The following is a 13,222-nucleotide window of genomic DNA, read 5'->3' on the forward strand; positions in this document are numbered from 1 at the left end:
CAGGCCTCATAGAGTGTTCTTGGCCTCTGAGCTTTAACATCAGCCCTTATATTATCTTTAAAGCCCCCTAAGAAGCAAGATAATAGCACCTGTTGGGAAAATCCTGGAGCCCTTCTCGATAGTTTGGTGAACTGGTCAATGTATTGTTTTACACTCCCCATTTGTGACATTCTGGCTAGTGTAGCTTGGTAATCAATCACATTATGGCCACTGAATTCCCTCATCAATAGATCAGCAAGTCCTCCCCAATTATTTAGAAACTCATGCTTGAACATGAACCATCTGTCAGAAGCCTTCTCTGTTAGATGCATTGTGGCAATAGCTAGTTTTCTGTCATCTGGTATTTGATAAAATTCAAAATATTGCTCTGCCTTGTTCAACCACTCAACAGGATCTCCTCCACTGAAGAAATTAAATTCCAATCTCATTTGCTTCATGGTAGGTAAGTGTGGGTCAAATGTGTAAGGACTTTGTTGCTGAAACTATTGTTGTTGTTGTCCATAGGGCTGTTGGTGCTGTGAACTTGGGGCAACTGTGTGAGTTGAATTTGGATAGGGTGTATAGCAGTATTGAGGCATAGAGGTGGTGATAGTGGCAAATGTAGGCTGCACTGTCCCCATGGACTGAGGATTGTATGGATAAGGGTAGCTTTGGGGTATCATTGAATGTGGGGGTATGTTCACAAAGTTCATGGCAGTGTGTGAGTAAGGTCCTGTATAAGTCATTGTGAATGGATCTGGGCTGTGGCTTGTTCAATTTTGGAGTGGTCAAGTGGGATTTAGCTGATGGCTACTGGATGCCATATAAGGGCCAGCAACATGGTTGAGTGGTTAGGATCCAAAATTGGAATGCTGATAGTAAAAAGTTTGTGGTTGTTCAGCCCTCACTTGAGAGTGATTGAGACTCATTTCTTCCTTATCACTAACATCTATATTAATGGGATTTGGTATCAATGCTCCTGATGCGTTAGTCACTAAGGCTTTAGTGGATCTCAGATCCATAGCTGCATCAGCAGTCTCAGTGGAAATTTCCCTAGTGACTACCAGAGCTACTTCTTGATTGGGTAGGTTTAAAGTTAAAGTATAATGGGGTAGAGATATGCTACCATCCGTAGGTGTTGCAGCCACAGTTGTGATGGCTCGAGTTGAGGAAGCCGAATCAACTCTTGCTACTAAAACTGGAGAGCCAGATGTAGGCGGTAGAGATCCGAACTTTAGGAGCGAGGAATCAAGGTGAGCAGCTGTCGCGGCTGAGATATCCTTCATAGATTTGAGCTTGTTCATCATCTCCGTTCGGAACGAGTTGAAAGCTTCCTGGTACACATTTAGGGTGGTCTGGAGTTCATTGAGCTTCGAGGAAGTCAAATTCCACACTAGTGAGCTCCCCTGATGCTTGAGCAGGAGCTCCACCACCCGGCCCTTTGTGCTTAACCATCGTCCCCAAGAGTGAGTGCTCTGATACCAGTTGATAGGGTTCTACCCTGGTACCAAATGCAGAGAAAAGAAAAGAAAAAAATGGAAATAACGCAAAGGAAATTGTATTTCTTCAAAGATGATTGTCCAAAACCCTAGTACAACCTTATATACTCAACTAAATGGTAAGGATGGAGCCATGTCTCCTCCAAACAGGCTGATCACAAAAACCCTAATGACAAGCTTAATTAAACTAGATACTGTAATAAATCTAAGTCTGCTGAATTAATGAAGGCCACGTGCAAACCATGCTGACGAGCAGACCCGCACCAAGCAAACAGTATGTTTCAACTAGTTATTCAAAGCTGACCAAAAAATTGACCCGTAACAAATAATTCTCAATGATCTTGAACCACTGAATAGTTAGATACTAAAGAACATCATCATATGAAAAGAGCAGTCAAAACAAGGTTGAAGTCTATAAATGAATTAAGCTCCACACAATGAAAATCCGGGCAGCTACGTAATACACCAGTATCCAAGAAAAATTTTAAGAGGCCGTAATCTTGTTCAGTTTTTAACAAGTCTTCAAAACGTGTCATTTCTAATAGTCCATTTGGGATTACTTCTCAAATGCTTAAAAGCGATTTTGTGTAAATGTTTGCCAAGTGCTCCTCGAAATTACTTTTATGTGTTTTTAAAACTCATTCTGTAAATTTTACTTATTTACTAATTCAAAAGCGTTTTTGCATTGATGAAAAGCAATCACACATACACTAAAAGTATTTTTTTTTTTTTTTTTTTTTAATATTGAATTTCATTCAAAACTACATGCTTAAGAACATTAAACGAAGGATAAAAAAAGCAAGTCTAGAGGCATGAAAGTCTCTCTAAACCCTAGCCGCCGCTGGCTAGGATTTCCAAGGCGATTGTTATCGCAAATCAACCATTCTAACGGCGCCATCTCTTCTTTTGCTGATGGAAGGATAATGCACCGCACAGTCGATGTCAATCTTTGGTCTCCAAGAACAAGGGAGGGTAAGGATATGAAAGTTGAGAGCTTTTTCTCTCCAAGCTTTAGCGGCACCTCATTAGGGTGGCTTCACAGGGGACCTCCGTCTCCTCCATTCACCTCTGTGTCTCAGCGATCGTGCCAAGCGGCAGATTGTTTCAGTCCTCATTGCGAGAACGATGGGGCTGCAGATTGCTTGGCTGCGCTTGCAGAATGGCTAGGGAGGAGATCTGTAATCGGACTGCGTCTACCTTCCTGTAGAGCTTGGCTGATTTCCGCAGAAGGAGCGAGGCTCTTGGTTGCGGTGGGACAAAGTGGTGGCTGGCTCCTGATCTGGTGGATGGAGTTGCTGGTTTTGCTGATCAGATTCCTCTTCCAGCCTTTTTCGTCAATCTGGTTCCGACCAAATTCAACGTTCAATGGCTTGGGCTGGGGAGTCCTAAGGGTGCAACTGACCCTGTGGGTGCCCTTGAAGCTTTTCCATATGGTGGTCTTCGCAGTGGCAGGTGGCGGTGCCGTCCGTGGCATGGGGAGGCTGGGTCATGATTGCGCGGCGCCAATAGTGGCTGGGCCTTTTGGGCTTGCTTACTTCTGTTGGGACTGGGATGAGGTCTTTGGGCCTTATCTTGGGCCTCATGAGGAGTGGGTCAGCCCTCAAGGGCTGGGTCTCATTTAGTTTTTATTTACTTTGCCTATTTACTTGTCTTTGGTAACATAGTTTATAGGCTTTCTTGAATAAGTGAGCATGGGTACCGTCAAATGATCGGATCTAATCTATGTATCGCTGTGGTTTACCACAAACTCTTTATCTACCCATAGATGGTAGAGGGAGGATATGTAATGGTCCTTTCTGGCCTGAGTATTAATATATCGACATGATATTCTTCAAAAAAAAAGAACATTAAACGAAGAGGTTAACCACGTGGTGTGGTGTGTTGGTCGAACGGCCTAGTCTGGAACCCCCAGGTCTAGCGTTCGAATCCCAGCTTCATCCGGTGGCCAGCAGATTTAAGGGACCCTTTGAGTTCGTGCGTCTGCGGTGCAGTGGATTAGTCTGGCTTTCACCGCAATGTCAGTGCAGGTGTCCTGGCGCTGAGATACCACTGTATGGGTGTGTGAGTTACTAACAGCTAACTACCCGATCAAAAAAAAAAAAAACCCGATCAAAAAAAAAAAAAACGAAGAGGTTGGAGGTATTGATCCGATCATCTTATTCCAACCCCTTCTTAGCCTCTGATCTCTTAACCTAGCTCCACCTGCATCTCTGAAACTCATTCTTCAACCTCCAAATATCATTTACCCATTTGACTTTAGAGCACAAAGATAATAGAAAGATACAAATTGAAACCCCAAAACAAATTAAACAATGAACTCAAAAGTCACTGCCTCTTGTGACGTTTCAGCCTACAAATATGAGAGTTCCGGCAAACTCACATCTTCCCTAAAGGAGGGTAAATCTCCAATAGAACAGGAACAGACCTACTCACTTTGTCCCACAATGAGGTCTACTTGAACAACAAGAAATCCATAAGTCTCTTGTCCTCAGTTGCCTGAAACACGTCGTTGGAAGCCATAACCAAACTACCAGAAACCATCGTCGTCCTTTCCAAACCCCATCAAACCACCCTCACCAGCAATGTCCAAAATTCTAGTTTGAATCGAATAATATGTATTGAAGGTCAAGAAGCGAAAGAAATTGATAATATTTTACAACCTATTCTACAATTATAATAAAGTATTAACCTATTCTACAATTATAATAAAAATCTCGAATACTGCAAGTTCTCGTCCGGTTCAGTTTTAATCACCGACTGACCAGTTCAGTTATCAATTTGATGGTCGTTCCAAAAAGACCACCCCTACCACTAGCAAAGTCAAACCCATCGAAACCTAAAGCCACTCTAGTCGCCATCAACAACACCACCATAAAACCCCCCATGACAGAGGCTAAAGACCAACAGACCACCCCACCACCTCCATGGGCAAGTCCACAGCAACACAGGGATATCTGGAAACTAACAAATTTGCTTGATTGATCAGGCAACGTCACCCGAAACTAACACACTTTTTTCTTTGAGGTGTAGGGAATGGGCACCTTAAACCGCCAAGTGTAATGCACAGTTTTACTTTTACATACAAATGCCTGCGTCCATACATGAAGAATATGCGCGTGCCCTGTGTGTGTGTGTGTGTTGAAGCATCTGTAGATTCAAAGGACTGAGGTAGGGTTCACACTCAAAAGGGAGCATTACTCCCATAGTTATTACTAAGAGTACTCAAATTACAATACAGTCACTAGAGGGATCCACCTCAATTGTATAGAATATATATTGACCATGTAAAATGAAACCTTCAACCTTCTATAATATATTTTGATCATGTGAAATAAAACCTTCAAAAGAATACAATGTGTGTGTATGCAGCTACCAATAGCATAACCTGGAAGAAAGATATCATCAGTAAAATAAAAGGCACGTTGCTAAAACTTGCATAGGTGAAACAGTAAGGGTGCCTGTGTGCATGCATGTCTTTGATTTCTAAGAACGCTACTATGGATATACTTGTATATTCTTCATGTCAACCATGATCAGTAAATCCTTTGCTTTAAGCTTGAAAAACTATTTTTTGTACTACTGACTACTGAGATAAGCATGAGCATTTGAATATCAACAATAGCAAACCTAGTTTCATTTAACTGCTCGAGCATCTCAGACCACAGAGAGTAATTGTAAACAAATTCAAAATTTTCACCAGAAGTTGTACAGAAAGTTATACAAGACACTTTACAGCTCTAATAGAATGCAGCAATTTATCTGCTCTTAGATTCTCAACCGTCACGACCCTCAAAAAAAAAAACAGAATACCTCAATTCCTGGTATTAAGTTCTAAGACAAGAGGTTTTTATCTACCATTGTTTAATCCATTTTTTCAGATCACATTCTACAAACTAAATGTTTTGCATAGAATTAAGAACAGGTAACGTGATCACAGAAGTAAACTGAGGTTTAGTTCTACAAACTAAAAGTTTTACCTCAATAATTATAAAATCTGAAGTCTTGAATTCCCCATTGTTGTAATTAATCAGCCTGCAAACAGAGAAGAACTGTCAATGACAGGAAAATTCTATCGATAGCCAATTACATAGTAGATTCCATAGAGTGGGGTACCAATATATAAGATGCTGTGTGTGTGTGTGTGTGTGTGTGTGTGTGTGTGTGTGTGTTATATGTATATAAGATCTAGATTTCTCCTAGTTCATACTGTTGTTACCCATGATTTCAAAAACTTTCAGCTAACATGTCAAATCATTATGCTGGGCCCTGATCTTAACAGTAAGAACTCTTCACTTCCATTTGTTTTCTCTTCCTCTGTTTAATTTTAGCTAGCCTATAACACTCAAATATTCCTGGTCTCTTGGTTTAATGACCAAGGTGCAAAGAACAAATGCACCTACTTGCTGTGTTGATCTAATTTGCATGTTTCAGGCTATCCATTTTCCTCTGTAGCTACACTCTGATGATTGATATTACCCCCACACATTTGGTGCAAAGAACAAATGCACCTACTTGCTGTGTTGATCTAATTTGCATGTTTCAGGCTATCCATTTTCCTCTGTAGCTACACTCTGATGATTGATATTACCCCCACACATTTGGTTCATCAACATTATCATCACAATTTCTGTTTGGTAGGTATTTGTCAATATAAGCTACATCAATCTAATGATGTAAATCATGTAATCAAAAAAGTTCCCCTCATTCACACACATCAAATTGATGTCCCCCTTTATTTTCTAATGGAGGTGCTTTCCATAGATAGGCTACAATAAGGCTACATCAATCGAATGATGTAATTCAAATTTGTTCCCCTCACTCACATACAACAAATTGATGTCCCCTTTATTTTCTAATGGAGGTGCTTTCCATATATAGCCTACAATAAGGTTGCTGCAATCCTGAAGCACTTGTTTCTCTAAATTAATGCAGAAAACCATTATTAAGAGAACCCATCCCCATTCAACAGTGTACAACCTCCCTTCCTCATGGTATCTCAAACCATTACTTCATCAAAGCTTAGATACCACCGCCATTATTACACCACACCATTAAGACAAAACACCCAAATTCAACTGCGTCTATTTAGTCCCGTAGTAATCATATCTTAAATATTTACATTCAGAACAAGAGTTGGTAAGCTTATCTTAAACATTTACATAAAGAACAAGATTAAGCATTTCATCGAAGCACTGAGATGAGCCATTACCTTCTCATTTTCCAGGGCAAAATTGGCTTTTACTGACTCAAAAACCTCTTCAACAGGTCTTCCAGCATCAATCTGAGTGTGAAAACAACAGAGAATACGACAAACAGGCAAGAACATATTGTTAATAAAAACGATTACATACAATAAACATAGAATAATAAAAACGATCACATACAATAAACAAATTGATGTCCCCTTTATTTTCTAATGGAGGTGGAAATGCTTTCCATATATAGGCTACAATAAGGCTACATCAATCGAATGATGAAATTCAAATTTGTTCCCCTCACTCATATACAACAAATTGATGTCCCCTTTATTTTCTAATGGAGGTGCTTTCCATATATAGGCTACAATAAGGCTTGCTGCAATCCTGAAGCACTTGTTTCTCTAAATTAATGCAGAAAACCATTATTAAGAGAACACATCCCCATTCAACAGTGTACAACCTCCCTTCCTCATGGTATCTCAAACCATTACTTCATCAAAGCTTAGATACCACCGCCATTATTACACCACACCATTAAGACAATACACCCATATTCAACTGCGTCTATTAAGTCCCTTAGTAATAGTATCTTAAATATTTACATTCAGAACAAGAGTTGGTAATCTTATCTTAAACATTTACATAAAGAACAAGATTAAGCATTTCTTCAAAGCACTGAGATGAGCCATTACCTTCTCATCTTTCGGGGCAAAAATGGCTTTTACTGACTCATAAACCTCTTCAACAGGCCTTCCAGCATCAATCTGAGTGTGAAAACAACAGAGAATACGACAAACAGGCAAGAGCATATTGTTAATAAAAACAATTACATACAATAAACATAGAATAATATTAAGATATCAAAAAAGCAACTCAATGCCAAAGAATTACCTTCCGAACTTTCCCCTTGGAGTTATAGTATTCTATCACTGGGAGACTAGACTCTAGAAAAACCTTAAACCGCTTCCTTATTGTTTCTATGTTATCATCTTCTCTTCCCTTCCAAAACACACAGAAACAACATAATTATTTTGTAAACAAAAAAGCATAACACCAATTACCAAAACAGAATATAAATCCTCTACAAAGAGAATCATAATTTTCCAACCTGGTTCCTACTCAAAAGGCGCCTCTCCATCTCTTCTTCAGAACAATCAAAAAACAGGACAAATGAAGGCTCGACTTTAGTCTGCATCACCCATTAACGCAATTTACATCAATCGTTGTGAAAAAAAGGTAATTGCCAAAAACTATAATTATAGAAACATAAGAAAAATTATGCAATATGCAAAGGGCATACCACAGCCTCAAATGCAGAACGGTTTTCTTCATTACGAGGAAACCCATCGATAAGAAATTTGTCATTACCACTCTCCAACATTGCTTTCTGGAGAAGCTTAATTGTTACTTCCGAAGGAACAATTTTTCCTTCTTTTATCATGTTCGAAATCATGGTTCTGTCAACAATTGAACGAAGTATGAAGTATGAACATGAGGATTCAATTGGGATCCCAATATTATGCAAACAGCTATATGCTTGTACTAACTCTTTAGCTGAACTGGAAAAGACTAATAAGAATCAGAAATTGAGAAAAGGCACACTATAAAGGTGGCCATCCTAAACCTCAGCCGTTACCGATCAAGGAACCCTGCACCTCATCTTATAGATGAGGAGATATTACTTGACTATAAACTTAAGGTAACTGGAGATGTATTTATAAATACTCATGAAAAGCATAAGATTAGCCCCATCTTGTAGCCCACTGCTACAGATGTGAATTATGAGACATATGAAATTAAATAGTTAAAAAAGCGGAAGGACTAATCTTATGATAAGTCCTTTTAAGTCTATTAAAACACTAATAGTAGACTAACAATTAGTAAATATGTATAATCATCCTCATACAAAGGTACATCCATGAAGTTGACCCCTGTACCTCTTATAAAAGAGGAGAGGTATTTTACTTGACTACAATCAACTCATACAGTGTGAAAAGAAAAAAGATTATGCTCAACAACTATTATAATATGATTTCTTTCAGAAGATATTTGGAACATTTGAAATACATACCATCACTACCATCAGATGAATATTGCCATAAAAAAATTCCATTTTTTTCGAAAAATGCTTCAACCCATAAGGATAACTGATTCAAATGAAACCTGGTACATAATATAAAGCTAAGCCATACCCATTTTCAGAACCAGACTTGATTTCTGCTCGTAGTAGATCACCAGCACTCAGATGTGTAAACCCAAAGTGCTGAACAATGTTTGCGCATTGGGTACCCTTTCCACTGCCTGGGCCACCTGGTCGATCAAAAGAAACAACAGATAAAGAATAAAAATGATAAATACTTAACAAAAACGTATAAGAATGATAAATATAATTCATAGTGTGGTGGTTTGAAGCACTGCAGCACATCTAAAAGGTCGCACAATATAAACCACCCAAAAATTCTGCTAAGATTATCTTGTTACATAGATGGAACTAGCTATATCATGTGCCACCTTCACCATAGAATTTTTTGAGAGCGAAGTATTTAAATTTTCTGGCATTACCCAAAAAGTTGTGGATCAGACAAGAGAGACTAATCATTTAACAAATCTAATGACTGTATTAAAACGGGTAACCTGAAATCAAACTTAAATTACTCAAATATTATCCCTGTAAGGCACAGTACTTAAATCACAGATAAATGCTTCCCTTCAACAACTGAGCAAAGCAAAATATGGCAATTAAAAGTAGAGCCACTAATAACAGATGACAGATCATCTTCCAGGTTGCAAACAAGTATACATCTTTGAAAAGCAAGGATATGTAGAGTAAAACCAGTTCAATTTAAATTTTTTCTTACCCAAGACGAAAACAACAGTAGGATTCAGATCGGCTAAGCTTCGATTAGCCTCCTGCAAGAGGATTAAGTTTTCACGTGTAAACATCAAATCAAGGTATGTATCAAATTAAGCTTGGATTATTGATTGATTTGAAATCTGAAATAAATATAAATTATGTGTTTGATATGGATACCATATTCAACACCATATAGAATACTGTGCTCAGTAGAAGACAAAACAAATGCTTTCAGGTCTCAATTAATTTAGCACTAAGCAAGCCAAAGAATGCAGTATCAGCTTAATATGACCAAGTTTCCAAAAGAAACAGTGCTAATTGTAAAAACCTTTTATGATGCCAAAAGATAAAATCAAAATACCTTGTTGGCAGCATTAACAACTGTTCCCATGGGCACCAACTAATGGTCTCTGATTATTCTATCTGCAGAAATGAAAGTGTAATTATAAAATTTAGGTAGATCCAAAAGTAAAAATAAAAATCAATGCTTATGCTTGGAATTGCAAACAGATTCGATAAGGCAACAAGTTATAAAATTTTAAGTAGATTCAAAAAGAAAAAGAAAAAATCATTGTTTATGGTTGAACACTTGAACGTATGCAGTGCATATCCGTGCATGCACCAAAAGTCAAACGAAAACAGTATACAGACAAACTAAAATTCCACAAGAAGTCATAACTTAGTTTGGACAGTCACAAACACCATATAAGTCTCCAAACGTTGGAATCATAAAGCTCCAACAAGACATCCAACCTTGATAACTATCAAACTACTATCTTCTGACAGACTTTACTCACTGTGAGATCTATACATGTGGACGCTTTGTAAATCAAAACAAACTTAAGCATCATTTAATGATAATTTGCACCAAATAATGCAACTAAATAGCAAAGCAACAGATGTCATTAGAATGACTAGTGCTCCCCAGAACTAATATCTTCTCCATAAATTCTATTCAAATTATTCACTCAGACAATTCTCCACAGATCTAAACATGTAAAAATCGTAATGGTCAATAATTCCAACTCCAAAAAAGAAGTTATGCAAGAGCCAATAATTTCAGTTTTGATCTAATGCTCAAGCTAGCTGATTCCTCTTTCTTAAATAGTCAAGTGAATCTCAAGCCTCATTTTTTTTTTCTAAGAAACAAAATATCAAACAGCGATCACCGAAAAGCTCAAATGGTTAATCGTACGGATCCAAGCAGCAAATGATCTAACAAACAGATCCAGGCTGAAACTTAAACGTAATATCAATTTCTGTGTGGGACTTGTAAACAAATACCAAATAGCAATCACAGAAAAAGCTCAAACGGCGGTTAATCCTAGAGATCCAAGCAGCAAAGGATTACACGCAGAGATCCAAGCAACAACTAACAAACCAAGATAAAAAAAAAGGCAGAAACTTAAACGTGACTGCCTGAAACAGGGAGCTGTAAACCAGAACGTCGGCGGTTGCCACTCCTTGAAAGATAAATCAAATTTTTTTTTTTTTGTGGTCAAAGAAATACAAATATCTATTGTCAATGTTTCCCTCCCATTTTCTCATAAACCAATTCTCTTAGATCCATAGCCAAACTTCGCATCAGATATAGAAACGCCAAAACTCAAAATAACAAAGATTGAATCCGAATCCTTCAAATCATGCAAGTTATATTGAGATTCAAGCATAACGTAAAACAGCAACGAAAAAGGCGTCAACTCTTTTTTCCAGAATCAAAAGCACACAGAATTCAAGAGCGTGAACATTCTCCCTCCTGTTCCCTCAGCAACCAAATCAAACTCGGATCAAAGCCATAGCAACCAGATCCAATCAAAATTTGCAGAAACAAACAAATGCGAGGCCGAAATGAAATGAAGCACATCAAATGAACCGAATCGACCACAAATCAGAAAAGAAAAAAGAAAAAATCGCAACATTCACAGAGATGAAACTGGTAAGAGTGAGTAGAGAGAAAGGGGAGCAGCATACCTTGTGGATTGGGTTGGGGGGACGGTGGGAATATGAGGATCTGAGAGAGAGAGCTCTCTACGTTCTCGTTAAATAGGAGGAAGAGGAGGACGAGTTGCGAGTTTTGAATGAGAGAGAGAGAGAGAGAGAGAGAGCGACCACAGACGGTGTGGGAAATTGTGAAGGTGAAGGGACCTTGATTTGAGCGCGTTCGGCGGTCAAGGGTAGTTTCGGGATTTCGAAACTGTATATATACGAGTTTCCGTACCAGTAAACGGCTAAACGCCTAAAACGAATTTTCAATTTTGTTCCACTGCCACGTCTCAGATTCTTCATAGTCGGGACCTTCATGTCGACATTAACTATATAGTAGTATATACTCCACCACGAGAATCTTTCTACAACCATGAAGGTTAAAGCTAAGAGCAAGTTCACCCGTTGAGGTTACAGGATTAATATTATTCACTGTTTTTTGCCTTTGATTTCCACCATCTAGGTCACTAGGTCAGATGTTGTTCACAAAAGGTCACCGAATGTCAGTTTGTCGGTCACAAAAGCAGAATGACGTTTTGTGAACAGTATCTGACCCAGTGACTTAGATGGTGGAAATGAAAGGCAAAAAACAGTGAATAGTATTGACCCAGTGACCTCAACGGGTGAACTTGCTCTAAAGCTTTTAAAAATCGACCATGAAGGTTAGAGTATAAAATTCGACCCTCAAATTTAGGAATATTCTGAGATTTGTTTTGGCAATGTAATTCCGTTTGATGAATGAGAATGCTTAGGAGATAGGATGGTCGCTCGGCACCTGTAATTTGAGAATGCCCATATAGCCAAGGATGTTCGTTCTTAAATACATAACGAGCAAAGGACTGACCTTTCTTTTAATGTTCGTTCCTTTCCAAGGTTAAAATTCATAAAACCAAACAGAACCTAACAGAATGGTGTAGTACTAGTAGTGGATATCTCTCTCTTTTTATTAAGAACGTATGATATCGTGCAGTCCACTCTTAATGAGGTTGGTGCTTGGTAGTTGAGCCTTCGTTTATGATTAGTAACACTAATGAAAGCTGTCACCTTAAGCCATAGGCCTCGTTTGATTGTCGGAAATGAAACTGGTTCCTTGGTCTTTCCCATGAGCATGAGAAAGTAAATTTCCCACTAGTTTCCCTACCAATGTTTGGAAACACCGGGAAAGTAATCGCAAAATGTATTTTACTTTCCTTTTTGATGTTTAGTTTGTGCATGAATAAGAAAGTAAGTAACATCAATTTTTCAATAATATCCTTATTATCAAAACATAAACAATTCAAGATTCAAAAGTTTCATGGATAAATTGGTAATAACAACTATTAAAATAATATTTAGAGTAGATAATTAATGTGCAATTAATGCAGGAAAAGTATGAGGGAAAATGAATCACATGGGGTGTGGGAGGATCCATTTTCCCCCCTATTTTCCCTTCATGCAGAAAAGTTGTTCATTTCCTTGGGTGTGCTAAACACAAGAAATGATCAACTTTCCTTTCCCAACCTTCCATTCCGCCAACCAAACGAGGCCATAGAGTACACAAAAATATTTGTATCAGGTAAAAGTGCTTATCATGAACCTAGATTACCGGCCATTTTAATTAAACAAAATGCATGCATGAACCTAGAGCAGTTTTGTGATGAGTTTTAGATTAGTAATTAAACTCTTTGGAAAGGTAATTAAGACAAAAAATAAACGATTCGTAGGCAGGT

General features: G+C 38.2%; 1 protein-coding gene across 2 annotated transcripts; it reads right to left on the reverse strand.

Moving 5' to 3' along the window:
- Nucleotides 1-4,652: 4,652 nt before the first annotated feature.
- On the reverse strand, nt 4,653-11,659 carry LOC133714938 (UMP-CMP kinase 3-like). 2 transcript variants are annotated; one of them, XM_062141221.1, is made up of 11 exons: nt 11,502-11,659; nt 9,892-9,953; nt 9,535-9,586; nt 8,869-8,986; nt 7,977-8,133; nt 7,785-7,865; nt 7,568-7,675; nt 7,369-7,440; nt 6,688-6,759; nt 5,456-5,510; nt 4,653-4,863 (listed from the first exon to the last, which is right to left on the reverse strand). In XM_062141221.1, exons 2-10 carry the CDS (start codon nt 9,919-9,921, stop codon nt 5,502-5,504), a joined length of 699 nt encoding a protein of 232 aa, XP_061997205.1. In that variant the 5' UTR covers nt 9,922-9,953; nt 11,502-11,659; the 3' UTR covers nt 4,653-4,863; nt 5,456-5,501. The 2 variants fall into 2 exon arrangements, with proteins under 2 accessions (XP_061997205.1, XP_061997207.1); XM_062141223.1 differs by lacking the exons at nt 4,653-4,863; nt 5,456-5,510 and adding an exon at nt 6,373-6,584.
- Between the last annotated feature and the right edge of the window lie 1,563 nt (nt 11,660-13,222).

Source organism: Rosa rugosa, chromosome 6 (assembly GCF_958449725.1).
Source record: "Rosa rugosa chromosome 6, drRosRugo1.1, whole genome shotgun sequence".
NCBI lineage: Eukaryota > Viridiplantae > Streptophyta > Magnoliopsida > Rosales > Rosaceae > Rosa > Rosa rugosa.